The sequence below is a fragment of the Haemorhous mexicanus genome, chromosome 1, assembly GCF_027477595.1.
Source record: "Haemorhous mexicanus isolate bHaeMex1 chromosome 1, bHaeMex1.pri, whole genome shotgun sequence".
Lineage (NCBI taxonomy): Eukaryota > Metazoa > Chordata > Aves > Passeriformes > Fringillidae > Haemorhous > Haemorhous mexicanus.
In genome coordinates, this window is record NC_082341.1 from 158,653,706 (window position 1) to 158,681,481 (window position 27,776).

Below are 27,776 nucleotides of genomic sequence, written 5' to 3' on the forward strand. Positions count from 1 at the left end.
TATTCAGGCCAATGGGATCGCGGGCCGCGGGCGCCTCTCTGGTAGGGCGGGCGCGGGCGGGGCGGTGCCGCCGCTGTTGCCGTCCGGTGCCGCAGGAGAAGGTCGCTAGCTCGCCCGCTCGCTCCGGGGGACTCCCAGGATCTCGCTCAGCCGCTCGCACCGTCCCGAGCACTCGGGGACATGTCGAGGTGGGCGGAGGCCCGGTGGGCCGGCGCCAGACGGCGGACGGCGGCCGCGGCACACGCGCCCTCCTCGAGCTTTCCCCGGAGACGCCTCCCTTTACACGCGCCCCGAGCCTGAAGGCACTGCCACGGCGAGGAGGCACCGATAGGGAGCAGGACGCGCCGGTAAGCCCGCTCGGCCCGCCGCCCCTTCCTCTGTGCGCCCACAAGCCGCGCGGACTACAGCTCCCAGCGTGCCCCGCGCCGCCTAGGCGCGGCCTGCCACAGCGCGCAGCCGCAGGGCCGGAGGGGAGCAGTAGTCCAGAAATGGCCAGACTGGGCCGCCCGAGCGGAGCATCCTGGGAGTTGTAGTCCGCCAGTGGGGCGCTGCTCTTTGCCGCGCGGTGCGTTTCGGGAGCTGTAGTCCAGCGCGCGGGGCACGCCGGGACGGCACTTCCTGTGGCGCCGCCCGGGACCGGGGGAGACTTTTCCGCCTCCTTTTCCCGCTTTTTTTTTCTCGTTTTCCTCCTCTTTTTCCTCCTCTTGTTCTTGCTCCTCCCTCTCTGCTTCTCCCCCTCCGCCTGTCACCATTTCCCCCTTTGCGGGGCCGCTGCCACCTCCGCTTGAATCTCTTGTTCTGCTCCTCCACTTTCTCTTCCTGACCCTTTCCTTTTCCCTTTTATTTGCTTTTCCATTTTCCCCTCTCCCATTTCCATTCCCATTTCTGCATTTTGCCTCTTTTCCCCTTTCCCATTCCCGTTTGTTCATCTTTTTCCCTTTCCCCTTTCCTCTTCCCATTCCCGTTCCTGCATTTTCCCTTTCCTATTTCTGAATTTCCCCCCTTTCCCCTTTTCCTTTTCCCATCCCCATTCCTGCATTTTCCCCTCGCTCTCCCTCCCCAGTTCCCCGCGGTGTTCCCAGTCCCAGATAATTCACTTCCCCCTTCCCTCCCGCTGTCTCTGGGAGCAGCTGCTGCACGGGAGCTGCACGGGAGCTGCACCGGGGGGTCTCGGGAGCTGCACCGGGAGTTTCCCCGGCCGGGGGAGGGAGGATGAAGCTGCTGGAGAATTCCAGCTTCGAGGCCATCAACTCCCAGCTGACCGTGGAGACCGGCGACGCCCACATCATCGGCAGGTCCGGCCCCCGGGAGGGACACCGGGACACCGGGAATGCTGCCACGGGAACCTGGGAATGCTGGCCCTTTGAAACCTGGGAATGCTGGCCCTTTGAAACCTGGGAATCTGGGAATGCTGGCCCTTTGAAACCTGGGAATGCTGGCCCCGGGAATCTGGGAATGCTGGCCCTTTGAAACCTGGGAGTGCTGGCCCTTTGAAACCTGGGAATGCTGGCCCCGAGAATCTGGGAATGCTGGCCCTTTGAAACCTGGGAATGCTGGCCCTTTGAAACCTGGGAATGCTGGCCCTGGGAATCTGGGAATGCTGGCCCCGGGAATCTGGGAATGCTGGCCCTTTGAAACCTGGGAATGCCTTCCCTTTGAAATCTGGGAATCTGGGAATGCTGGCCCTTTGAAACCTGGGAATGCTGGCCCTGGGAATCTGGGAATGCTGCCGCGGGAACCTGGGAATGCTGGCCCTGGGAATCTGGGAATGCCTTCCCTTTGAAATCTGGGAATCTGGGAATGCTGGCCTTTTGAAACCTGGGAGTGCTGGCCCTTTGAAACCTGGGAATGCTGGCCCTGGGAATCTGGGAATGCTGGCCCTTTGAAACCTGGGAATGCTGGCCCTGGGAATCTGGGAATGCTGGCCCTCTGAAACCTGGGAATGCTGGCCCTGGGAATCTGGGAATGCTGGCCCTTTGAAACCTGAGAATGCTGGCCCTTTGAAACCTGGGAATGCTGGCCCTGGGAATCTGGGAATGCTGGCCCCGGGAATCTGGGAATGCTGGCCCTGGAAACCTGGGAATGCTGGCCCTTTGAAACCTGGGAGTGCTGGCCCTGGGAATCTGGGAATGCTGGCCCTTTGAAACCTGGGAATGCTGGCCCTGGGAATCTGGGAATGCCTTCCCTTTGAAACCTGGGAATGCTGGCCCTTTGAAACCTGGGAATGCTGGCCCTGGGAATCTGGGAATGCTGGCCCTGGGAATCTGGGAATGCTGGCCCTGGGAATCTGGGAATGCTGGCCCTGGGAACCTGGGAATGCTGGCCCCAGGAATCTGGGAATGCTGGCCCTGAAACCTGGGAATGCTGGTTCTTTGAAACCTGGGAATGCTGGCCCTTTGAAACCTGGGAATCTGGGAATGCTGGCCCTTTGAAACCTGGGAATCTGGGAATGCTGGCCCTGAAACCTGGGAATGCCTTCCCTTTGAAACCTGGGAATGCTGGCCCTGGGAATCTGGGAATGCTGGCCCTTTGAAACCTGAGAATGCTGGCCCTTTGAAACCTGGGAATGCTGGCCCTGGGAATCTGGGAATGCTGGCCCCGGGAATCTGGGAATGCTGGCCCTGGAAACCTGGGAATGCTGGCCCTTTGAAACCTGGGAGTGCTGGCCCTGGGAATCTGGGAATGCTGGCCCTTTGAAACCTGGGAATGCTGGCCCTGGGAATCTGGGAATGCCTTCCCTTTGAAACCTGGGAATGCTGGCCCTTTGAAACCTGGGAATGCTGGCCCTGAGAATCTGGGAATGCTGGCCCTGGGAATCTGGGAATGCTGGCCCTGGGAATCTGGGAATGCTGGCCCTGGGAACCTGGGAATGCTGGCCCCAGGAATCTGGGAATGCTGGCCCTGAAACCTGGGAATGCTGGTTCTTTGAAACCTGGGAATGCTGGCCCTTTGAAACCTGGGAATCTGGGAATGCTGGCCCTGAAACCTGGGAATGCCTTCCCTTTGAAACCTGGGAATGCTGGCCCTGGGAATCTGGGAATGCTGGCCCTTTGAAACCTGAGAATGCTGGCCCTTTGAAACCTGGGAATGCTGGCCCCGGGAATCTGGGAATGCTGGCCCTGGAAACCTGGGAATGCTGGCCCTTTGAAACCTGGGAGTGCTGGCCCTGGGAATCTGGGAATGCTGGCCCTTTGAAACCTGGGAATGCTGGCCCTGGGAATCTGGGAATGCCTTCCCTTTGAAACCTGGGAATGCTGGCCCTTTGAAACCTGGGAATGCTGGCCCTGAGAATCTGGGAATGCTGGCCCTGGGAATCTGGGAATGCTGGCCCTGGGAATCTGGGAATGCTGGCCCTGGGAACCTGGGAATGCTGGCCCCAGGAATCTGGGAATGCTGGCCCCAGGAATCTGGGAATGCTGGCCCTTTGAAACCTGGGAATGCTGGCCCTTTGAAACCTGGGAGTGCTGGCCCTTTGAAACCTGGGAATGCTGGGAATGTTGGCCCTTTGAAACCTGGGAATCTGGGGATGCCTTCCCTTTGAAACCTGGGAATGCTGGCCCTTTGAAACCCGGGAATCTGGGAATGCTGGCCCTTTGAAACCTGAGAATGCTGGCCCGGGAATCTGGGAATGCTGCCTTAGGAGCACTGGGAATTCTGGCCCTGAAATCTGGGAATTCTGGCCCTGATATCTGGGAATCCTGTCCCGGGAAACTGGGAATGCTGGCCCCCTGAAACCTGCCAATCTGGGAATGCTGTCCAGGGAACATTGGGAATGCTGTCCCTAGAAAAGCTCCGGGAATCTGGGAATTCTGTCCCCGGGAATCTGGGAATTCTGTCCCCAGGAATCTGGGAATTCTGTCCCCATGAAACCTGGGAATGCTGCCCTGGGGACCCGGGAAAGCTGCCCCAGGAAAAGCTCCAGGAATCTGGGAATGCTGCCCCCCCAAAACCCAGGAATGCTGCCCCAGGAATCTGGGAATTCTGCTCTGGGAAACCTGGGAGCGCTGTTCCTTTGAAACCCGGGAATCTGGGAACGCTGGGACAGCTCCTGCTCTTCCAGGGCTGGAGCAGCCCCGGATTCTCTGGGAATTCCATCCCCAAATCCCAACTTTCCATGGGAAGCCATTCCCTGTTTCCCGTCCCTCCAGCCTGCATCCCAAACCCCTCTGCAGCTCTCCCAGAAAAGGCCCTGGGGGGCTCCGGGATCTCTGGGATCCCCGGGGAGGGTTCCTGGGATCTCTGGGAGGGTTCCTGGGATCTCTGGGAGGGTTCCTGGGATCTCTGGGAGGGTTTTTGGGATCAGCCCAGCCCTGGATCCCCTGGCAGGATCGAGAGCTACTCGTGCAAGCTGGCCGGGATCGACAGGGATCCCCTGGGAGGGGCTCTGGGATCTCTGGGATCCCCTGGGAGGGTTCCTGGGATCTCTGGGAGGGTTTTTGGAATCTCTGGGAGAGTTTTTGGGATCAGCCCAGCCCTGGATCCCCTGGCAGGATCGAGAGCTACTCGTGCAAGCTGGCCGGGATCGACAGGGATCCCCTGGGAGGGTTCCTGGGATCTCTGGGAGGGTTCCTGGGATCTCTGGGAGGGTTCCTGGGATCTCTGGGAGGGCTTCTGGATTCTCTGGGATCCCCTGGGAGGGTTCCTGGGATCTCTGGGATCCCCTGGGAGGGTTCCTGGGATCTCTGGGAGGGTTTTTGGGATCAGCCCAGTCCTGGATCCCCTGGCAGGATCAAGAGCTACTCGTGCAAGCTGGCCGGGATCGACAGGGATCCCCTGGGAGGGTTCCTGGGATCCCCTGGGAGGGTTTTTGGGATCTCTGGGAGGGTTCCTGGGATCTCTGGGAGAGTTCCTGGGATCTCTGGGAGGGTTTCTGGGAAGGTTCCTGGGATCCCCTGGGAGGGTTCCTGGGATCTCTGGGAGGGTTTTTGGAATCTCTGGGAGAGTTTTTGGGATCAGCCCAGTCCTGGATCCCCTGGCAGGATTGAGAGCTACTCGTGCAAGCTGGCCGGGATCGACAGGGCTCCCCTGGGAGGGTTCCTGGGATCTCTGGGATCCCCTGGGTGGGTTCCTGGGATCCCCTGGGAGGGTTCCTGGGATCTCTGGGAGGGTTTTTGGGATCAGCCCAGTCCTGGATCCCCTGGCAGGATCAAGAGCTACTCGTGCAAGCTGGCCGGGATCGACAGGGATCCCCCTGGGGGGGTTCCTGGGATCCCTGGGAGGGTTCCTGGGATCTCTGGGAGGGTTCCTGGGATCAGCCCAGCCCTGGATCCCGTGGCAGGATCGAGAGCTACTCGTGCAAGCTGGCCGGGATCAACAGGGATCCCCTGGGAGGGTTCCTGGGATCTCTGGGAGGGTTCCTGGGATCTCTGGGAGGGTTCCTGGGATCATCCCAGCCCTGGATCCCGTGGCAGGATCGAGAGCTACTCGTGCAAGCTGGCTGGGATCGACAGGGATCCCCTGGGAGGGTTCCTGGGATCTCTGGGATCCCCTGGGAGGGTTCCTGGGATCTCTGAGAGGGTTTCTGGATTCTCTGGGATCTCTGGGAGGGTTCCTGGGATCTCTGGGAGGGTTTTGGGGATCAGCCCAGCCCTGGATCCCCTGGCAGGATCGAGAGCTACTCGTGCAAGCTGGCCGGGATCGACAGGGATCCCCTGGGAGGGTTCCTGGGATCTCTGGGCTCTCCTGGGAAGGTTTCTGGGATCTCTGAGAGGGTTTCTGGGATCTCTGGGAGGGTTCCTGGGATCTCTGGGAGAGTTCCTGGGATCCCTGGGAGGGTTCCTGGGATCTCTGGGAGGGTTCCTGGGATCAGCCCAGCCCTGGATCCCCTGGCAGGATCGAGAGCTACTCGTGCAAGCTGGCCGGGATCGACAGGGATCCCCCTGGGGGGGTTCCTGGGATCCCTGGGAGGGTTCCTGGGATCTCTGGGAGGGTTCCTGGGATTCCCTGGGAAGGTTCCTGGGATCTCTGGGAGGGTTCCTGGGATCAGCCCAGCCCTGGATCCCCTGGCAGGATCAAGAGCTACTCGTGCAAGCTGGCCGGGATCGACAGGGATCCCCCTGGGAGGGTTCCTGGGATCTCTGGGATCCCCTGGGAGGGTTCCTGGGATCTCTGGGAGGGTTCCTGGGATCAGCCCAGTCCTGGATCCCCTGGCAGGATCGAGAGCTACTCATGCAAGCTGGCCGGGATCGACAGGGATCCCCTGGGACGGTTCCTGGGATCCCCTGGGATCTCTGGGAGGGTTCCTGGGATCTCTGGGAGGGTTCCTGGGATCTCTGGGAGGGTTCCTGGGATCTCTGGGAGGGTTCCTGGGATCTCTGGGAGGGTTCCTGGGATCAGCCCAGCCCTGGATCCCCTGGCAGGATCGAGAGCTACTCGTGCAAGCTGGCCGGGATCGACAGGGATCCCCTGGGAGGGGCTCTGGGATCTCTGGGAGGGTTCCTGGGATCTCTGGGATCCCCTGGGAGGGTTCCTGGGATCTCTGGGAGGGTTCCTGGGATCAGCCCAGCCCTGGATGCCCTGGCAGGATCGAGAGCTACTCATGCAAGCTGGCTGGGATCTCTGGGATCCCCTGGGAGGGTTCCTGGGATCTCTGGGAGGGTTCCTGGGATCTCTGGGAGGGTTCCTGGGATCCCCTGGGAGGGTTCCTGGGATCCCCTGGGAGGGTTCCTGGGATCCCCTGGGAGGGTTCCTGGGATCTCTGGGAGGGTTCCTGGGATCCCCTGGGAGGGTTCCTGGGATCCCCTGGGAGGGGCTCTGGGATCTCTGGGCGGGTTTTTGAGATCTCTGGGATCCCCTGGGAGGGTTCCTGGGATCATCCCAGCACTGGATCCCATGGCAGGATCGAGAGCTACTCGTGCAAGCTGGCCGGGATCGACAGGGATCCCCTGGGAGGGTTCCTGGGATCTCTGGGAGGGTTCCTGGGATCCCCTGGGAGGGTTCCTGGGATCTCTGGGAGAGTTCCTGGGATCTCTGGGAGGGTTCCTGGGATCCCCTGGGAGGGTTCCTGGGATCTCTGGGAGGGTTCCTGGGATCAGCCCAGCCCTGGATCCCCTGGCAGGATCGAGAGCTACTCGTGCAAGCTGGCCGGGATTGACAGGGATCCCCTGGGAGGGTTCCTGGGATCTCTGGGATCCCCTGGGAGGGTTCCTGGGATCTCTGGGAGGGTTCCTGGGATCTCTGGGCGGGTTCCTGGGATCCCCTGGGAGGGTTCCTGGGATCCCCTGGGAGGGTTCCTGGGATCTCTGGGAGGGTTCCTGGGATCCCCTGGGAGGGTTCCTGGGATCCCCTGGGAGGGGCTCTGGGATCTCTGGGCGGGTTTTTGAGATCTCTGGGATCCCCTGGGAGGGTTCCTGGGATCATCCCAGCACTGGATCCCATGGCAGGATCGAGAGCTACTCGTGCAAGCTGGCCGGGATCGACAGGGATCCCCTGGGAGGGTTCCTGGGATCTCTGGGATCCCCTGGGAGGGTTCCTGGGATTTCTGGGATCCCCGGGAGGGTTCCTGGGATCTCTGGGAGGGTTCCTGGGATCTCTGGGAGGGTTCCTGGGATCTCTGGGAGGGTTCCTGGGATCTCTGGGAGAGTTCCTGGGATCTCTGGGAGGGTTCCTGGGATCTCTGGGAGGGTTCCTGGGATCAGCCCAGCCCTGGATGCCCTGGCAGGATCGAGAGCTACTCGTGCAAGCTGGCCGGGATCGACAGGGATTCCCTGGGAGGGTTCCTGGGATCTCTGGGAAGGTTCCTGGGATCGACAGGGATCCCCTGGGAGGGTTCCTGGGATCTCTGGGATCCCCTGGGAGGGGCTCTGGGATCTCTGAGAGGGTTCCTGGGATCTCGGGAGGGTTCCTGGGATCATCCCAGCCCTGGATCCCCTGGCAGGATCGAGAGCTACTCGTGCAAGCTGGCCGGGATCGACAGGGATCCCCTGGGAGGGTTCCTGGGATCTCTGGGATGGTTCCTGGGATCTCTGGGTGGGTTCCTGGGATCCCTGGGAGGGTTCCTGGGATCCCCTGGGAGGGTTCCTGGGTTCTCTGGGAGGGTTCCTGGGATGTCTGGGAGGGTTCCTGGGATCAGCCCAGCCCTGGATCCCCTGGCAGGATCGAGAGCTACTCGTGCAAGCTGGCCGGGATCGACAGGGATCCCCCTGGGGGGGTTCCTGGGATCCCTGGGAGGGTTCCTGGGATCTCTGGGAGGGTTCCTGGGATTCCCTGGGAAGGTTCCTGGGATCTCTGGGAGGGTTCCTGGGATCAGCCCAGCCCTGGATGCCCTGGCAGGATCGAGAGCTACTCGTGCAAGCTGGCCGGGATCGACAAGCAGCTCTTCAAGCAGTTCTGCCAGGAGGGGCAGCCCCACGCGCTCGAGGCCCTGAGCCCGCCCCAGAGCTCCGGCCTCAGCCCCGGCAGGTGGGCACGGGGACACTGGGGACACTGGGGAAACTGGGGAAACTGGGGAAACTGGGAAACTGGGGGCACTGGGAAACTGGGAAACTGGGACACTGGGGAAACTGGGACACTGGGGAAACTGGGAACTGGGGGCACTGGGAAACTGGGAAACTGGGAAACTGGGAACTGGGGGCACTGGGAAACTGGGGGCACTGGAAGACTGGGAAACTGGGAAACTGGGAACTGGGGGCGCTGGGAAACTGGGAAACTGGGACACTGGGGAAACTGGGAGACTGGGGGCACTGGGGAAACTGGGGACACTGGGAAACTGGGGAAACTGGGGGCGCTGGGAACTGGGACACTGGGGAAACTGGGGGCACTGGGGGCACTGGGGAAACTGGGGAACTGGGAAACTGGGACACTGGGGCACTGGGGGCACTGGGGAAACTGGGAAACTGGGAACTGGGACACTGGGGAAACTGGGGAAACTGGGAACTGGGGGCACGGGGCACTGGGGACACTGGGGAAACTGGGAGACTGGGACACTGGGGCACTGGGGGCACTGGGAAACTGGGGAAACTGGGAACTGGGGGCACTGGGAAACTGGGGGCACTGGGGGCACTGGGAACTGGGAAACTGGGGACACTGGGGAAACTGGGAGACTGGGGGAACAGGGAACTGGGGAAACTGGGGAAACTGGGGGCACTGGGGGCACTGGGAACACTGGGAAACTGGGACACTGGGGGCACTGGGAAACTGGGACACTGGGAGACTGGGAGACTGGGAAACTGGGAAACTGGGACACTGGGAAACTGGGGAAACTGGGGAAACTGGGGAAACTGGGGGCACTGGGGAAACTGGGGGCACTGGGGAAACTGGGGAAACTGGGGAAACTGGGAACTGGGACACTGGGGAAACTGGGAACTGGGGGCACTGGGACACTGGGACACTGGGAGACTGGGAACTGGGGGCACTGGGGAAACTGGGGAAACTGGGAACTGGGAAACTGGGACACTAGGGGCACTGGGAACTGGGGGCACTGGGAAACTGGGGGCACTGGGAAACTGGGGAAACTGGGACACACTGGGGGCACTGGGGGCACTGGGAACACTGGGAAACTGGGGAAACTGGGGGCACTGGGAAACTGGGGGAACTGGGACACTGGGAAACTGGGGAAACTGGGAACTGGGAAACTGGGGGAACTGGGAACTGGGAACTGGGAAACTGGGGGCACTGGGAAACTGGGGGCACTGGGACACTGGGGAAACTGGGAAACTGGGGGCACTGGGAACTGGGGGCACTGGGAAACTGGGACACTGGGGGCACTGGGGGCACTGGGAAACTGGGACACTGGGGAAACTGGGGAAACTGGGACACTGGGAACTGGGGGCACTGGAAACTGGGAACTGGGGGCGCTGGGAACTGGGAAACTGGGGAAACTGGGAAACTGGGAACTGGGGGAACTGGGAAACTGGGACACTGGGGAAACTGGAAACTGGGGGCACTGGGAAACTGGGGGCACTGGGAAACTGGGAAACTGGGGGAACTGGGATTGGGTCCACTGGGGAAACTGGGAACTGGGAAACTGGAACACTGGGGAAACTGGGAACTGGGGGCACTGGGAAACTGGGGGCACTGGGAAACTGGGAACTGGGGGAACTGGGAAACTGGGACACTGGGGAAACTGGGAACTGGGGGCACTGGGGAACTGGGAAACTGGGGAAACTGGGGGCACTGGGAAACTGGGGAAACTGGGGGCACTGGGAAACTGGGAGACTGGGGGCACTGGGGAAACTGGGGAAACTGGGACACTGGGGGCACTGGGGGCACTGGGAAACTGGGAACTGGGACACTGGGGGCACTGGGAGACTGGGGGCACTGGGACACTGGGAAACTGGGGGAACTGGGAATCTGGGACACTGGGGAAACTGGGAACTGGGGGCACTGGGAAACTGGGGGCACTGGGAGACTGGGACACTGGGAACTGGGGGCACTGGGAAACTGGGGCACTGGGAAACTGGGGAAACTGGGAACTGGGGGCACTGGGAAACTGGGACACTGGGGGAACTGGGAACTGGGAAACTGGGACACTGGGGAAACTGGGAACTGGGGGCACTGGGACACACTGGGGGCACTGGGGGCACTGGGAAACTGGGGAAACTGGGGAAACTGGGACACTGGGGGCACTGGGGGCACTGGGAACTGGGAAACTGGGGGAACTGGGAACTGGGACACTGGGACACTGGGACACTGGGAAACTGGGAACTGGGAGACTGGGACACTGGGGGCACTGGGGAAACTGGGGGCACTGGGAACTGGGGGCACTGGGACACTGGGAAACTGGGACACTGGGGAAACTGGGGGAACTGGGGGAACTGGGAACTGCGGGCGCTGGGAAAGTGGGGGAACTGGGGGCACTGGGAACTGGGAAACTGGGGGCACTGGGACACTGGGGAAACTGGGAACTGGGGGCACTGGGAAACTGGGGGCACTGGGAAACTGGGAACTGGGGGAACTGGGAACTGGGAAACTGGGACACTGGGGAAACTGGGAACTGGGGGCACTGGGAAACTGGGAAACTGGGGGCACTGGAAGACTGGGAAACTGGGAACTGGGAAACTGGGGGTACTGGGACACTGGGAAACTGGGGCACTGGGGGCACTGGGAAACTGGGAGACTGGGAAACTGGGAAACTGGGAAACTGGGGCACTGGGGGCACTGGGAAACTGGGGAAACTGGGAACTGGGACACTGGGGGCACTGGGAAACTGGGGGCACTGGAAGACTGGGGAACTGGGACACTGGGGGCACTGGGACACTGGGGGCACTGGGAAACTGGGGGCACTGGGAAACTGGGGGCACTGGGAACTGGGAACTGGGGGAACTGGGACACTGGGAAACTGGGGAAACTGGGAAACTGGGACACTGGAAACTGGGAAACTGGGACACTAGGGGCACTGGGGGCACTGGAAACTGGGAAACTGGGACACTAGGGGCACTGGGGGCACTGGAAACTGGGAAACTGGAACACTGGGGGCACTGGGATTGGGTCCACTGGGGAAACTGGGAACTGGGAAACTGGAACACTGGGGAAACTGGAACACTGGGGAAACTGGGGAAACTGGGGGCACTGGGAAACTGGGGGCACTGGGAAACTGGGAACTGGGGGAACTGGGAACTGGGAAACTGGGACACTGGGGAAACTGGGAACTGGGGGCACTGGGAAACTGGGAAACTGGGGGCACTGGGAGACTGGGAAACTGGGGAACTGGGGACACTGGGAAACTGGGGGCACTGGAAGACTGGGGGCACTGGGAAACTGGGGACACTGGGGAAACTGGGGAAACTGGGACACTGGGGGCACTGGGAAACTGGGAAACTGGGGAAACTGGGACACTGGGGGCACTGGGAAACTGGGAAACTGGGGAAACTGGGAACTGAGGGCACTGGGACACTGGGAAACTGGAGGCACTGGGAGACTGGGAAACTGGGAAACTGGGAACTGGGGGCACTGGGAAACTGGGGGCACTGGAAGACTGGGAAACTGGGACACTGGGAACTGGGAAACTGGGGGCACTGGGACACTGGGGGCACTGGGACACTGGGGGCACTGGGAAACTGGGAACTGGGAAACTGGGGGCACTGGGAAACTGGGGGCACTGGGAACTGGGACACTGGGGAAACTGGGGGCACTGGGAAACTGGGGGCACTGGGAAACTGGGGGAACTGGGAACTGGGGGAACTGGGAAACTGGGACACTGGGGAAACTGGGGAAACTGGGAACTGGGAAACTGGGAACTGGGGGCACTGGGAAACTGGGGGCACTGGAAGACTGGGAAACTGGGACACTGGGGAACTGGGAAACTGGGGGCACTGGGAAACTGGGGAAACTGGGACACTGGGAAACTGGGACACTGGGAAACTGGGGGCACTGGGAAACTGGGACACTGGGGGCACTGGGACACTGGGACACTGGGGAACTGGGGACACTGGGAAACTGGGGAAACTGGGGGCACTGGGAAACTGGGGGCACTGGAAGACTGGGAAACTGGGACACTGGGGAAACTGGGAACTGGGGGCACTGGGAAACTGGGAGACTGGGACGGGCACCAGGATTGTGGGGTGGGTGCTGGGGGACTGGGAAATTGGGGCAGGAACTGGGAAACTGGGGTGGGTACTGGGATTGTGGGGTGGGTACTGGGATTGTGGGACGGGCATCAGGAAACTGGGGTGGGCACTGGGGTACTGGGATGGGCACTGGGATGGGCACTGGAATGGACAGTGGGGTACTGGGATGGGTACTGGGATGGACAGTGGGGTACTGGGATGGACACTGGAGTACTGGGATGGACAGTGGGGTACTGGGATGGACACTGGAGTACTGGGATGGACAGTGGGGTACTGGGATGGACACTGGGATGGGCAGTGGGGTACTGGGATGGACAGTGGGGTACTGGGATGGACACTGGGATGGGCACTGGGGTACTGGGATGGACACTGGGAATGGACAGTGGGGTACTGGGATGGACAGTGGGGTACTGGGATGGACAGTGGGGTACTGGGATGGACAGTGGGATGGACAGTGGGGTACTGGGATGGACAGTGGGGTACTGGGATGGACAGTGGGGTACTGGGATGGACAGTGGGATGGACAGTGGGGTACTGGGATGGACAGTGGGATGGACAGTGGGGTACTGGGATGGACAGTGGGATGGGCAGTGGGGTACTGGGATGGGCACTGGGATGGGCAGTGGGGTACTGGGATGGACAGTGGGGTACTGGGATGGACACTGGGATGGGCACTGGGGTACTGGGATGGACACTGGGAATGGACAGTGGGGTACTGGGATGGACACTGGGAATGGACAGTGGGGTACTGGGATGGACAGTGGGATGGACAGTGGGGCACTGGGATGGGTACTGGGATGGACAGTTGGGCACTGGGATGGGTACTGGGATGGGCACTGGGATGGGCACTGGGAATGGACAGTGGGGTACTGGGATGGGCACTGGGATGGGCACTGGGGTACTGGGATGGACACTGGGGTACTGGGATGGATACTGGGATGGACAGTGGGGTACTGGGATGGACACTGGGATGGACAGTGGGGTACTGGGATGGGTACTGGAATTGTGGGACGGGCACCAGCAAACTGGGACAGGTACTGGGTGCTGGGATGGAAACTGGGAGACTGGGAGGGGCACCAGGAAACTGGGATGGGCACTGGGGTGGGAACTGGGAAACTGGGATGGGTGCTGGGAAACTGGGATGGGTACTGGGAAACTGGGATGGGTACTGGGAAACTGGGATTGGGGATACTGGGAAACTGGGATGGGTGCTGGGAAACTGGGATGGGTACTGGGAAATTGGGATGGGTACTGGGAAACTGGGATGGGTATTGGGAAACTGGGATTGTGGGTACTGGGAAATTGGGATGGGTACTGGGAAACTGGGATGGGTACTGGGAAATTGGGATGGGTACTGGGAAACTGGGATGGGTACTGGGAAACTGGGATGGGCATTGGGATCGTGGGATCGGCGCTGGGATCTCTGGGATCAGCTCTGGGAGTTTGGGATCAGTCCCAGATCTGATTGGCTGCTCTGGAATTGTGGAAATGGCCCCAGGAGCGCTGTCCCCTGGTGTCCCTGTGGTGACACTGGTGACATTGGTGGCACTGGTGACACTGTTGTCATTCCCGGGCAGGGGGAGGGCCCGTTCAGTGACACTGGTGACACCAGCTGTGTCCCCAGGTGGGGGGAGGGCCCTCTGAGCAACACGGTGTCCCTGTGGTGACAGTGGTGACAGTGGTGACATTGGTGACATCCCCAGGCAGGGGGAGGGCCCGCTGAGCTACACGGTGTCCCTGTGGTGACAGCGGTGACATTGGTGACACCAGTTGTGTCCCCAGGTGGGGGGAGGGCCCGCTCAGTGACATTGGTGACACTGTTGTCCCCCCAGGCAGGGGGAGGGCCCGCTCAGTGACACGGTGTCCCTGTGGTGACAGCGGTGACATTGGTGACACCAGTTGTGTCCCCAGGCAGGGGGAGGGCCCGCTCAGTGACACAGTGTCCCTGTGGTGACACCGGTGACCCTGTTGTCCCCCCCAGGCAGGGGGAGGGCCCTCTGAGTGACACAGTGTCCCTGTGGTGACACCGGTGACCCTGTTGTCCCCCCCAGGCAGGGGGAGGGCCCTCTGAGTGACACAGTGTCCCTGTGGTGACACCGGTGACCCTGTTGTCCCCCCAGGCAGGGGGAGGGCCCTCTGAGTGACACAGTGTCCCTGTGGTGACAGTGGTGACACTGTTGTCCCCCCCAGGCAGGGGGAGGGCCTGCTGAGCAACAAGGTGTCCCCGTGGTGACAGTGGTGCCTCTGTGGTGACTTTGATGTCTCTGTTGTGGCACTGGTGTCCCTGTGGTGACCCTGGTGACCCCGTGGTGACTTTGGTGTCCCTGTGGTGACATTGGTGACCCCGTGGTGCCACTGTTGACACCGTTGTCCCCCCAGGCAGGGGCAGGGCTCGCTCAGTGACACAGTGTCCCTGTGGTGACACCAGTGACCCCGTGGTGACACCGGTGACCCTGTTGTCTCCCCAAGCAGGGGGAGGGCCCGCTCAGTGACACAGTGTCCCTGTGGTGACACTGTGGTGCCACTGGTGACCCCATGGTGCCACTGGTGACACCATTGTCCCCCCAGGCAGGGGGAGGGCTGAAGTGACATGGTGTCCCTGTGGTGACACCGGTGACACTGTGGTGCCACTGGTGACCCCGTTGTCCCCCCAGGCAGGGGGGGGGGGCTGAAGTGCCACTGGTGACCCCGTGGTGACACTGGTGACCCCGTTGTCCCCCCAGGCAGGGGGAGGGCCCGCTCAGTGACACTGTGTCTGTGTGTTGCCACTGGTGTCCCTGTGGTGTCACTGGTGACACCATTGTACCCCCAGGCAGGGGGAGGGCTGAAGTGACACTGGTGACTCCGTGGTGCCACTGGTGACCCCGTTGTCTCCCCAGGCAGGGTGAAGGGCTGAAGTGACACTGGTGCCCCCATGGTGACACTGGTGACTCCGTGGTGACTTTGGTGACCCCGTGGTGCCACTGGTGACCCCATGGTGCCACTGGTGACCCCATGGTGCCACTGGTGACCCCGTGGTGCCACTGGTGACCCCGTGGTGCCACCGGTGACCCCGTTGTCCCCCCAGGCAGGGCGAGGGCCCGCTCAGTGACACGGTGTCCCTGTGGTGACACTGTGGTGCCAATGGTGGCCCCATGGTGCCACTGGTGACACCATTGTCCCCCCAGGCAGGGGGAGGGCTGAAGTGACATGGTGTCCCTGTGGTGACACCGGTGACACTGTGGTGCCACTGGTGACCCCATTGTCCCCCCTGGCAGGGGGAGGGCCTGCTGAGTGACATGGTGCCCCCATGGTGACACTGGTGACTCTGGAGTGACTTTGGTGTCCCTGTGGTGCCACTGGTGACCCCGTTGTCCCCCCAGGCAGGGGGGGGCTGAAGTGACACTGGTGACCCCATGGTGCCACTGGTGACCCCGTTGTCCCCCCAGGCAGGGGGAGGGCCCGCTCAGTGACACTGTGTCTGTGTGGTGCCACTGGTGTCCCTGTGGTGTCACTGGTGACACCATTGTCCCCCCAGGCAGGGGGAGGGCTGAAGTGACACTGGTGACCCCGTGGTGACTTTGGTGACCCCCTGGTGCCACTGGTGACCCCATGGTGCCACTGGTGACCCCGTGGTGTCACTGGTGACCCCGTGGTGACACTGGTGACTCCGTGGTGCCACTGGTGACCCCGTTGTCCCCCCAGGCAGGGCGAGGGCCCGCTCAGTGACACTGTGTCTCTGTTGTGACACTGGTGTCCCTGTGGTGACCCTGTTGTCCCCGCAGGCAGGGCGAGGGCCCGCTCAGTGACACTGGTGTCCCTGTGGTGACTTTGGTGTCTCTGTTGTGACACTGGTGTCCCTGTGGTGACCCCGTTGTCCCCCCAGGCAGGGCGAGGGCCCGCTCAGTGACACGGTGTCCCTGTGGTGACCCCGTGGTGCCACTGGTGACCCCGTGGTGACACTGGTGACCCCGTGGTGCCACCGGTGACCCCGTTGTCCCCCCAGGCAGGGCGAGGGCCCGCTCAGTGACACGTGCAGCCGCAAGACGCTGTTCTACCTGATCGCCACCCTGAACGAGGCCTTCCGGCCCGACTACGACTTCAGTGCTGCCAAGAGCCACGAGTTCAGCCGGGAGCCCAGCCTCAACTGGGTACTGGGAGCACTGGGAGCACTGGGGGGCACTGGGGGAACTGGGAGCCCAGCCTCAACTGGGTACTGGGGGCACTGGGAGCACTGGGAGCACTGGGGGAACTGGGAGAGCCGTGAGTTCAGCCAGGAGCCCAGCTTCAACTGGGTACTGGGGGCACTGGGAGCACTGGGGGAACTGGGAGCCCAGCCTCAACTGGGTACTGGGGGCACTGGGAGCACTGGGGGGCACTGGGAGAGCTGTGAGCCCAGCCTCAACTGGGTACTGGGGGCACTGGGAGCACTGGGAGGCACTGGGGGAACTGGGAGAGCCGGGAGCCCCAGCCTCAACTGGGTACTGGGAGCACTGGGAGCACTGGGGGGGACTGGGAGAGCCACGAGTTCAGCCCTGAGCTCAGCCTCAACTGGGTACTGGGGGCACTGGGAGCACTGGGGGCCACTGGGAGAGCTGTGAGCCCAGCCTCAACTGGGCACTGGGGGCACTGGGGGCACTGGGAGCACTGGGAGCACTGGGGGAACTGGGAGAGCCGGGAGCCCCAGCCTCAACTGGGTACTGGGAGCACTGGGAGCACTGGGGGGGACTGGGAGAGCCACGAGTTCAGCCAGGAGCCTAGCCTCAGCTGGGTACTGGGGGCACTGGGGGGCACTGGGGGAGCCGGGAGCCCAGCCTCAACTGGGTACTGGGGGCACTGGGAGCACTGGGGGGCACTGGGGGAACTGGGAGCCCAGCCTCAACTGGGTACTGGGAGCACTGGGAGCACTGGGGGGCACTGGGGGAACTGGGAGCCCAGCCTCAACTGGGTACTGGGGGCACTGGGAGCACTGGGGGGCACTGGGGGAACTGGGAGCCCAGCCTCAACTGGGTACTGGGAGCACTGGGAGCACTGGGGGGCACTGGGGGAACTGGGAGCCCAGCCTCAACTGGGTACTGGGGGCACTGGGAGCACTGGGGGAACTGGGGGAACTGGGAAAGCCAAGAGTTCAGCCGGGAGCCCAGCCTCAACTGGGTACTGGGGGCACTGGGAGCACTGGGGGGCACTGGGGGAACTGGGAGCCGAGCCTCAACTGGGTACTGGGGGCACTGGGAGGGACTGGGATGGGGCTGGGAGCCACTGGGAGAGCCACGAGTTCAGCAGGGAGCCCAGCCTCAACTGGGTACTGGGGGCACTGGGAGCACTGGGGGGCACTGGGGGAACTGGGAGAGCCGAGAGTTCAGCCAGGAGCCCAGCCTCAGCTGGGTACTGGGGGCACTGGGAGCACTGGGAGCACTGGGGGAGCCGGGAGCCCAGCCTCAACTGGGTACTGGGGGCACTGGGAGCACTGGGAGCACTGGGGGAGCTGGGAGAGCCACGAGTTCAGCCCTGAGCCCAGCCTCAACTGGGTACTGGGGGCACTGGGAGGGACTGGGATGGGACTGGGAGCCACTGGGAGAGCCACGAGTTCAGCTGGGAGCCCAGCCTCAACTGGGTACTGGGGGCACTGGGAGCACTGGGGGAACTGGGAGAGCTGTGAGCCCAGCCTCAACTGGGTACTGGGGGCACTGGGAGGCACTGGGAGAGCCGTGAGCCCAGCCTCAACTGGGTACTGGGGGCACTGGGAGCACTGGGGGGCTCTGGGAGAGTCGGGAGCCCAGCCTCAACTGGGTACTGGGGGAACTGGGGGGCACTGGGAGAACTGGGAGCCCAGCCTCAACTGGGTACTGGGAGCACTGGGGGAACTGGGGGGCACTGGGGGAGCCGGGAGCTCAGCCTCAACTAGGCACTGGGAGCGACTGGGGGGGACTGGGAGAGCCGGGAGTTCCCCCGTGAGCCCAGCCTGAGCTGGGTACAGAGCATGGAACGGGGTGGGATCACCTGGACTCACCTGGGGGAGCCAGAGCAGGGCGGGCTTGGAGCAGGAGGAACCTTCCAACATCCCACACCTCCGAGCTGGCCTTGGGCACGGCCAGGGATGGGGCAGCCGCAGCTTCTCTGGGAGTCCTTTCCGTCCCTTCCCTGCTCCCAGAGCGAGGAATTGCTTCTCCCTGTCCCCCCCATCCTGCTGCAGTTGGAAACAGCATTCCCTGTCCCTGGGGGGTCGCTCTGTGCCTGTGCCCACTCCCCTGGAGCCCCTTCAGTCGCTGGAGGCTCCGTCCGACCTGGCCTTGGACATTCCCGGGAGCCAGGAGTCTGCAGCCTCTGGGCAGCGCGGTCCTGGGCCAGCCCCGTTCCCATTCCTGTGTCCCTTGTTCCCAGGCCAGCCCCATTCCCATTCCCACGTCCCTCGTTCCCATTCCCGTTCCCAGGCCAGCCCCATTCCCATGTCCCTTGTTCCTGTTCCTGGGCCAGCCCCGTTCCCATTCCCATGTCCCTTGTTCCTGTTCCTGGGCCAGCCCCGTTCCCATTCCTGTGTCCCTCGTTCCCATTCCCGTTCCCAGGCCAGCCCCGTTCCCATTCCCATGTCCCTCGTTCCCATTCCTGTTCCCAGGCCAGCCCCGTTCCCATTCCCATGTCCTGTCCCTCGTTCCCATTCCCAGGCCAGCCCCGTTCCCATTCCTGTGTCCCTTGTTCCCATTCCTGTTCCTGGGCCAGCCCCGTTCCCATTCCTGTGTCCCTTGTTCCCATTCCCGTTCCCAGGCCAGCCCCGTTCCCATTCCTGTGTCCCTTGTTCCCATTCCTGTTCCTGGGCCAGCCCCATTCCCATTCCCATGTCCCTTGTTCCCATTCCTGTTCCTGGGCCAGCCCCATTCCCATTCCCATGTCCCTTGTTCCCATTCCTGTTCCTGGGCCAGCCCTATTCCCGTTTCCCACATTCTCGTTCCCGTGTCCCTTGTCACCGTTCCTGTGTCCTCTGTCCCCATTCCTATGTGCCCCGTTCCCGTGTCCCCGTCTCCATTTCTATGTTCCTTGTCCCCCTTCTGTGTCCCTCGTCCCCGTTCCCCTGTCCCTCATCCCCATTCCCATGTCCCCCGTCCCCGTGTCCCTCGTCCCAGATCCCATGTCCCCTGTCCCCAATCCCATGTCCCACGTCCCATTGCTGTGTCCCAGGTGGTGAATGCTGTGAACTGCAGCCTCTTCTTGGCTGTGAGCGAGGATTTTATCCCTGTTCCTGTGTCCCCTCTCCCTGTTCCTGTGTCCCCTCTCCCTGTTCCTGTGTCCCCTGTCCCCGTTCCGTGTCCCCTGTCCCCGTTCCATGTCCCCTGTCCCCAATCCCATGTCCCCTGTCCCCATCCCAGGTGGTGAATGCCGTGAACTGCAGCCTCTTCTCGGCCGTGCGCGAGGATTTCATCCCCATTCCTGTGTCCCCTGACCCCATTGCATGTCCCCTGTCCCCATTCCCGTGTCCCCTGTCCCCGTTCTGTGTCCCCTGTCCCTGTTCTGTGTCCCCTGTCCCCAGTCCCGTGTCCCCTGTCCCCATCCCAGGTGGTGAATGCCGTGAACTGCAGCCTCTTCTCAGCCATGCGCGAGGATTTCATCCCCATTCCTGTGTCCCCTGTCCCCATTCCCGTGTCCCCTGTCCCCATTCCGTGTCCCCTGTCCCCAATCCCATGTCCCCTGTCCCCAATCCCATGTCCCCTGTCCCCAATCCCGTGTCCCCTGTCCCCATCCCAGGTGGTGAATGACGTGAACTGCAGCCTCTTCTCAGCCGTGTGCGAGGATTTCGTCCCCATTCCATGTCCTCTGTCCCCATTCCCTGTCCCTGTTCTGTGTCCCCTGTCCCCAATCCCGTGTCCCCTTTCCCCAATCCTGTGTCCCCTGTCCCCAATCCCGTGTCCCCTGTCCCCATCCCAGGTGGTGAATGCCGTGAACTGCAGCCTCTTCTCGGCCGTGCGCGAGGATTTCATCCCCATTCCTGTGTCCCCTGGCCCCGTTCCATGTCCCCTGACTCCATTACATGTCCCTGTCCCCATTCCCATGTCCCCTGTCCCCATTCCCATGTCCCCTGTCCCCGTTCTGTGTCCCCTGTCCCCAATCCCGTGTCCCCTGTCCCCATCCCAGGTGGTGAATGCCGTGAACTGCAGCCTCTTCTCGGCCGTGCTCGAGGATTTCACCCCATTCCCATGTCCCCTGTCCCCATTCCCGTGTCCCCTGTCCCTGTTCCATGTCCCCTGTCCCCAATCCCATGTCCCCTGTCCCCAATCCTGTGTCCCCTGTCCCCGTCCCAGGTGGTGAATGCCGTGAACTGCAGCCTCTTCTCGGCCGTGCGCGAGGATTTCAAGGCGCTGAAGCCGCTGCTGTGGGACGCGGTGGATGAGGAGATCTGCCTGGCCGAGTGTGACATCTACAGGTACGGGGACACCTGGGGCTGGCCCTGCCCGATCCTGGGGGATCCGGCCCTTCCTGAGGGCACCCGGCCCTTCCTGATCCTGGGGGAACTGGCCCTTCCCGAGAAATCACAGCGCTTCCCAATCCCCAGGGATTCCAGCCCTTCCTGAGGGATCCCGGCCCTGCCTGATCCCGGGGGATCCTGGCCCTGCCTGATCCTGGGGGATCCTGGCCCTGCCTGATCCCGGGGGATCCTGGCCCTGCCTGATCCTGGGGGATCCTGGCCACTCCTGATCCTGGGGGATCCTGGCCGCTCCTGATCCTGGGGGATCCTGGCCACTCCTGATCCTGGGGGAACTGGCCCTTCCCGAGAAATCACAGCGCTTCCCAATCCCCAGGGATTCCAGCCCTTCCCGGCCCTGCCTGATCCCAAGCGATTCTAGCTTTTCCTGAGGGATCCCGGACACTCACAATCCCTGGGGATCCTGGCCCTGCCTGATCCCAGCCCTTCCCGATCCCCAGGGATCCTGATCCTTCCTGAGGGATCCCAGCCCTTCCCAGTCTCCAGGGATCCCAGCCCTACCTGGTCCTGGGGGATACCGGCCCTTCCCGATCCCCAGGGATCCTGGCCCTTCCTGATCCTGAGCAATGCTAGTCTTTCCCAAGGGATCCCAGCCCTTCCCAAGGGATTTTGGCCCTTCCCTAGAGATTTTGGCCCTTTCTGTGGAATTCCAGCCCTTCCTGAGGGATTCTGGCCTTTCCCCATGGAATTCTGGCCCTTCCTGTGGAATTCCAGCTGTTTGCCATGCAATTCTGGTCTTTTCCCCATGGAATTTTGGTCCTTCCTGAGGGATTCTTGCTGTTTCTCATGGAATTCTGCCCTTTCCCAAGGAATTTTGCCCCTGGACAGGTGCTTTTTCCATAAAAACTGCTGTTTCAGGTGTCAGGAATGGCCAGAGCAGGGGTAGTGTTGCTGTCATGGGGAGGATCTGGGGTTGCCATTGTTTCCCAACCCCTTGGAATTCCCAACCCTTGGAATTCCCAACCCTGAGAGATTTGGGTGTTCCCTCTTCCTGATGCAGCTGGGATTTGGGATGTCCTGGACACAGCCAGAGTGGGGTTGGTGTCACTGCCATGGAGCTCCTGCCATTTTCTTCCATCCCTTTGGAATTCCCAACCCGTGGAATTTGCTGTCCCCTCTCCCCACGCCAGCCAGGATTTGGGGTGGCTTTCCCACTTTTCCTGTCCCCAGTCCCATCCAGGCCTTTCCCACTTTTCCCATTCCCCAGTCTTGTGGTTTCCCCACTTTTTCATTCCCCAGTCCCGAGCCCTTCCCACTTTTCCTGTCCCAAATCCCATCCTGGCCTTTCCCACTTTTCCTGTCCCCATCCAGTGACATTCCCACTTTTCCCGTCCCCTATCCCGTGACATTCCCGCTTTTCCCCATCCTGTGACATTCCCACTTTTCCTGTCCCCATCCCGTGACATTCCCACTTTTCCCAATCCCGTGACATTCCCACTTTTCCTGTCCCCCATCCCGTGACATTCCTGCTTTTCCCATCCTGTGACATTCCCACTTTTCCTGTCCCCTATCCTATGACATTCCCGCTTTTCCTGTCCCCATCCCGTGACATTCTCACTTTTCCTGTCCGCATCCCGTGACATTCCCACTTTCTCCATCCTGTGTCATTCCCACTTTTCCTGTCCCAATCCCGTGACATTCCCACTTTCCCCATCCTGTGTCATTCCCACTTTTCCTGTCCCAATCCCGTGACATTCCCACTTTTCCTGTCCCCATCCCGTGACATTCCCACTTTTCCTGTCCCTCATCCCGTGACATTCCCACTTTCCCCATCCTGTGTCATTCCCACTTTTCCTGTCCCCCATCCCGCGACATTCCCGCTTTTCCCCATCTTATGACGTTCCCACTTTTCATGTCCCCATTCCGTGACATTCCCACTTTTCCTGTCTCCATCCTGTGACATTGCTATTTTTCCTGTCCCCCATCCTGTGACATTCCCACTTTTCCCAATCCCGTGACATTCCCACTTTTCCTGTCCCAACCCCGTGACATTCCCACTTTCCCCATCCCGTGACATTCCTGCTTTTCCCCATCCCGCGACATTCCCACTTTTCCTGTCCCAACCCCGTGACATTCCCGCTTTTCCTGTCCCCCATCCCGTGACATTCCCACTTTTCCTGTCCCCCATCCCGTGACATTCCCACTTTCCCCATCCCGTGACATTCTCACTTTTCCTGTCCCCATCCTGTGACATTCCCACTTTTCCTGTACCCCATCCCGTGACATTCCCACTTTTCCTGTCCCCATCCCGTGACATTCCCACTTTTCCAAATCCCGTGACATTCCCACTTTTCCTGTCCCCCATCCTGTGACATTCCCACTTTTCCTGTCCCTCATCCCGTGACATTCCCGCTTTCCCCATCCCGTGACATTCCCACTTTTCCCGTCCCCCATCCCGTGACATTCCCACTTTTCCTGTCCCCCATCCCGTGACATTCCCACTTTTCCTGTCTCCCATCCCGTGACATTCCCGCTTTTCCCCATCCCGTGTCATTCCCACTTTTCCTGTCCCAATCCCGTGACATTCCCACTTTCCCCATCCTGTGACATTCCCACTTTTCCTGTCCCCATCCCATGACATTCCCACTTTTCATGTCCCCATCCTGTGACATTCCCACTTTTCCTGTCCCCCATTCCGCGACATTCCCACTTTCCCCATCCCGTGACATTCCCGCTTTTCCCGTGGCCAGCTACAACCCCGACCTGGACTCGGATCCCTTCGGCGAGGACGGCAGCCTCTGGTCCTTCAATTACTTCTTCTACAACAAGCGGCTCAAGAGGATCGTCTTCTTCACCTGCCGCTCCATCAGGTCCGGCCCTCCCCGCCAGTCCAGGGGCCCTTCCCAAGGGGAATCCCCGAAATTCCAGAGGGCATTCCCAAAGGGATTCCCCAAAATTCCAGAGGGCATTCCCAAGGGGATTCCCCGAAATTCCGGGGGCGTTCTTGAGGGGATTCCTGGGGCCGTTCCCAGGGGGCTTCCAGGGGCCCTTATGGAGGGGATTCCCTGGAATTCCAGGACCCATTCCCAGGGGTGGATTCCCTAGAATTCCAGGGCCCATTCCCAGGGGGATTCCCTAGAATTCCAGGACCCATTCCCAGGGGCGATTCCTGGGGCCATTCCCAGTGGGATTCCCAGAATTCCAGGACCCATTCCCAGGGGGGATTCCTGGGGCCATTCCCAAGGGGATTCCTAGAATTCCAGGGCCCATTCCCAGGGGGGATTCCCTAGAATTCCAGGGCCCATTCCCAGGGGGGATTCCCTAGAATTCCAGGGGCCATTCCCAGTGGGATTCCCAGAATTCCAGGGCCCATTCCCAGGGGCGATTCCTGGGGCCATTCCCAGTGGGATTCCCAGAATTCCAGGACCCATTCCCGGGGGGGATTCCCTAGAATTCCAGGGCCCGTTCCTGGGGGGATTCCCTAGAATTCCAGGGCCCATTCCCAGGGGGATTCCCTAGAATTCCTGGGCCATTCCCAGTGGGATTTCCAGAATTCCAGGACCCATTCCCGGGGGAATTCCCTAGAATTCCAGGGCCCGTTCCCAGTGGGATTCCCAGAATTCTAGGGCCCATTCCCAGGGGAATTCCCTGGAATTTTGGCCCTTCCCGCAGTGGCTACGCCTACACCCGGCCGGACACCGGGACCGAGCTGGACATGGACCTGGGCGAGGGCAACACCGAGAAGGGCGACAGCGGCGACCCCGAGGGCGGCGGCATCGAGGGGGACAGGTGGGCAGGGCGGGGCAGGGCGGGGCAGGTGGGCGTGGTCGCAGGTGAGGCAGCTGACCTTCCCTGTCCTCGTTCCAGGCTGCAGGTGATGTGCATGTGAGATTCCCGGCAGGATCCGAGACACCGGCAACGGAACCGGCAACGGGAACGGAACCAGCAATGGGACTGGAAATGGACTGGGAACCGAACCGGCACCGGCAACGGGACCGGCACTGGGAACCGAACCGGAACTGGGAACGGAACCGGGACTGGGAACCGAACCGGCACCGGGAACGGGACCGGCACTGGGAACCGAACCGGAACTGGGAACGGAACCGGGACTGGGAACCGAACTGGCACCGGGAACGGGACCGGCACTGGGAATGGAACCGGAACTGGGAACGGAACCGGGACTGGGAACCGAACCGGCACCGGGAACGGAACCGGGACTGGGAATGGAACCAGGACTGGGAACCAAATGAGCAGTGGGAACGGAACCAGGAATGGAACCGGGACTGGGAACGGAACCAGAAATGGAACCGGGACTGGGAAAGGAACCAGGACTGGGAAAGGAACTGGGAACGGCACCAGGAATGGAACCAGGAGTAGAACCAGCACTAGGAAAGGAACCAGGAATAGAACCAGAACTGGGAACGGAACCAGGAGCAGAACTGGCACCAGGAAAGGAACCAGGAACGGAACCAGGACTGGCAACCAAACCAGCGATGGCACCGGGAATGGAGCCAGGAACAGATCTGGGAAAGGACCCGGCCCTGTCCTGGCGCCGCTGGTCCTTCCTGAGCCGTGTCCCCCCCGGTGTCACGGTGTCCCCATGTCCACCCCCTCCCCGGACACTGGAGCCCCCCAGGAATCCCGGAGCCCCGGAAGCTTCGCTGCACTTTATGGCTCCTGCCCTCGGCTGCACTGATCCCTGTCCCACCTGCCCAGGCTCCTGACGGGCTCCATCCGTCCATCCCGGCCCTGCCCGGGGCAAAATCCCCCTTCCCACCCCCAGGAACTGCCCCCTGCCCCCCATCCCGAGTCCGTGTGTTTCAAGAGTTTGGCTTTGCTCTCCGTCTGCTCCAGCTCTGCTTTTCCTGCTGGGATCTCACCTGGGCCAGGTGAGCCCTGTGCCTGAGGCTGGCGGGGCCCAGCTGCGCCTCCCTTGGGATCTGGGTCTGGATCAGGGGGATCCCACCTGCACTTCCCTTGGGACTGGGGGGATCTGGATCAGGGGGATCTGGATATGGGTCTGGATCAGGAGGATCTCACCTGCACCTCCCTTGGGACTGGGGGGATCTGGATCAGGGGGATCTGGATATGGGTCTGGATCAGGAGGATCTCACCTGCACCTCCCTTGGGATTGGGGGGATCTGGATCAGGGGGATCTGGATATGGGTCTGGATCAGGAGGATCTCACCTGCACCTGCCTTGGGATTGGGGGGATCTGGATCAGGGGGATCTGGATATGGGTCTGGATCAGGAGGATCTCACCTGCACCTGCCTTGGGATTGGGGGGATCTGGATCAGGGGGATCTGGATCAGGGGGATCTGGATATGGGTCTGGATCAGGAGGATCTCACCTGCACCTCCCTTGGGATCTGGGTCTGGATCAGGGGGATCTGGATAGGGGTCTGGATCAGGAGGATCTCACCTGCACCTGCCTTGGGATTAGGGGGATCTGGATATGGGTCTGGATCAGGAGGATCTCACCTGCACCTGCCTTGGGATTAGGGGAATCTGGATATGGGTCTGGATCAGGAGGATCTCACCTGCACCTGCCTTGGGATCTGGGTCTGGATCAGGAGGATCTCACCTGCACCTGCCTTGGGATGTGGATCAGGGGATCCCACCTGCAGCGCCCTTGGGATCCAGAGCAGGGGGATCCCTCCTGCACCTCCCATTGACCTGGGATCTGGGGGATCCCACCTGCATCTCCCTTGGGATCTGGATCAGGGGGTCCCACCTGAGCCCTCTGTGGGCAGCGAATTTGGGTGGAATTCTAGAGTAGAGGAGTCCCACCTCCATTGGGATCTGGGATTTGGACTGGGGGGTCCCTCTTGCACCTTCCATGGGAAACAAATTCCAGTGGAGTTCTAGAATAGGGGGGTTCCATCTCCTTTGGGATCTGGGATCTGGAGCATAGGGGGGTTCTACCTGCTCCTCCCTTGGGATCTGGAGTGAGGGGTCCCATCTGCAGCCTCCATGGGAATTGAATTCCAATGGAATTTGGGAGCAGGGGAGTTCCACTCTCATCCTGGATGGTATCTGGATCAGGAGGGTCCCTGACCCCCGACTGCTCCAGGTGCAGATTCCGGGGTCTGATTCTGGCCCTGTTCCCACTCCGGATCCAGGGTCCGGCTGGCCACGCACAAGGAGGGGCCACTGAGCCCCCCCAAAGCCCCTCTGCCCCCCCAGTTGGGGGAAGTTCTGTGGGGATCCTGGTGTTCCTACCAGCAGCTCTCCCAGCCCCAGGAAGTCAGTCTGTCCTCCCCCAAATTCCCTGGGGAGATCGCCCTAGCTCCTTCCTTCCCCCTGAACTCCTCCTGGAAAGTTGGAATTCTACCCCGTTGCAGTGTCCTGCCAATAAAGGATTTCTGGGATTTTCCCCCACTTCCTGGGGGATCCCCCTGGGATGTCGCTGTTACCACGGGGAGGGTCCTGGCCCGGGATGGGGTTGGGGTCCGTGGGGTGCCTCAGCCCCGCTTTATTCTCTGCTTTATCCCTTTATCCTCTGCTTTAACATCAATTTTCTCCTGTTCACGCTTCATTTCCCGTTTTCACGGAATCTTAGGGTGGTTTGAGTTTGGAGGGACGTTAAGGACCGTGTTGTTCATCCCCTTCTGCTATCCCAGGCTTCTCCAAGCCCTCTCCAGCCTGGCCTTGGACACTCCCAGGGATGGGGCAGCCACAGCTTCTCTGGGAAATCTGTTCCACCTCCACAGGCAGGAATTCTTTCCCAAGATCCCATCCATCCCTGCCCTCTGGCAGTGGGAAGCCATTCTGCCTTGTGCTGTCACTCCAGGCCCTTGTTCAGAGTCACCAGAAGAGGATCTGGTGGGGGAAAGTGAGAAGGAAAGTCCTGGGTTTAGCTAAATCTGGTTTAATAA

General features: G+C 61.5%; 1 protein-coding gene across 3 annotated transcripts; it reads left to right on the forward strand.

Moving 5' to 3' along the window:
• The first annotated feature begins 38 nt into the window (after positions 1–38).
• MAF1 (MAF1 homolog, negative regulator of RNA polymerase III) lies at positions 39–27,279 on the forward strand. Of its 3 annotated transcripts, XM_059869026.1 has the most exons (8): positions 55–347; positions 1,131–1,295; positions 8,272–8,400; positions 16,492–16,636; positions 20,777–20,898; positions 23,649–23,768; positions 24,571–24,687; positions 24,766–27,279. In XM_059869026.1, exons 2-8 carry the CDS (start codon positions 1,213–1,215, stop codon positions 24,785–24,787), a joined length of 738 nt encoding a protein of 245 aa, XP_059725009.1. In that variant the 5' UTR covers positions 55–347; positions 1,131–1,212; the 3' UTR covers positions 24,788–27,279. The 3 variants fall into 3 exon arrangements, with proteins under 3 accessions (XP_059725018.1, XP_059725002.1, XP_059725009.1); XM_059869019.1 differs by lacking the exons at positions 20,777–20,898; positions 23,649–23,768; positions 24,571–24,687; positions 24,766–27,279 and adding an exon at positions 19,847–20,287 and having other exon boundaries at positions 43–347; XM_059869035.1 differs by lacking the exons at positions 8,272–8,400; positions 20,777–20,898; positions 23,649–23,768; positions 24,571–24,687; positions 24,766–27,279 and adding an exon at positions 19,847–20,770 and having other exon boundaries at positions 39–347.
• The last annotated feature ends 497 nt before the right edge of the window (positions 27,280–27,776 follow it).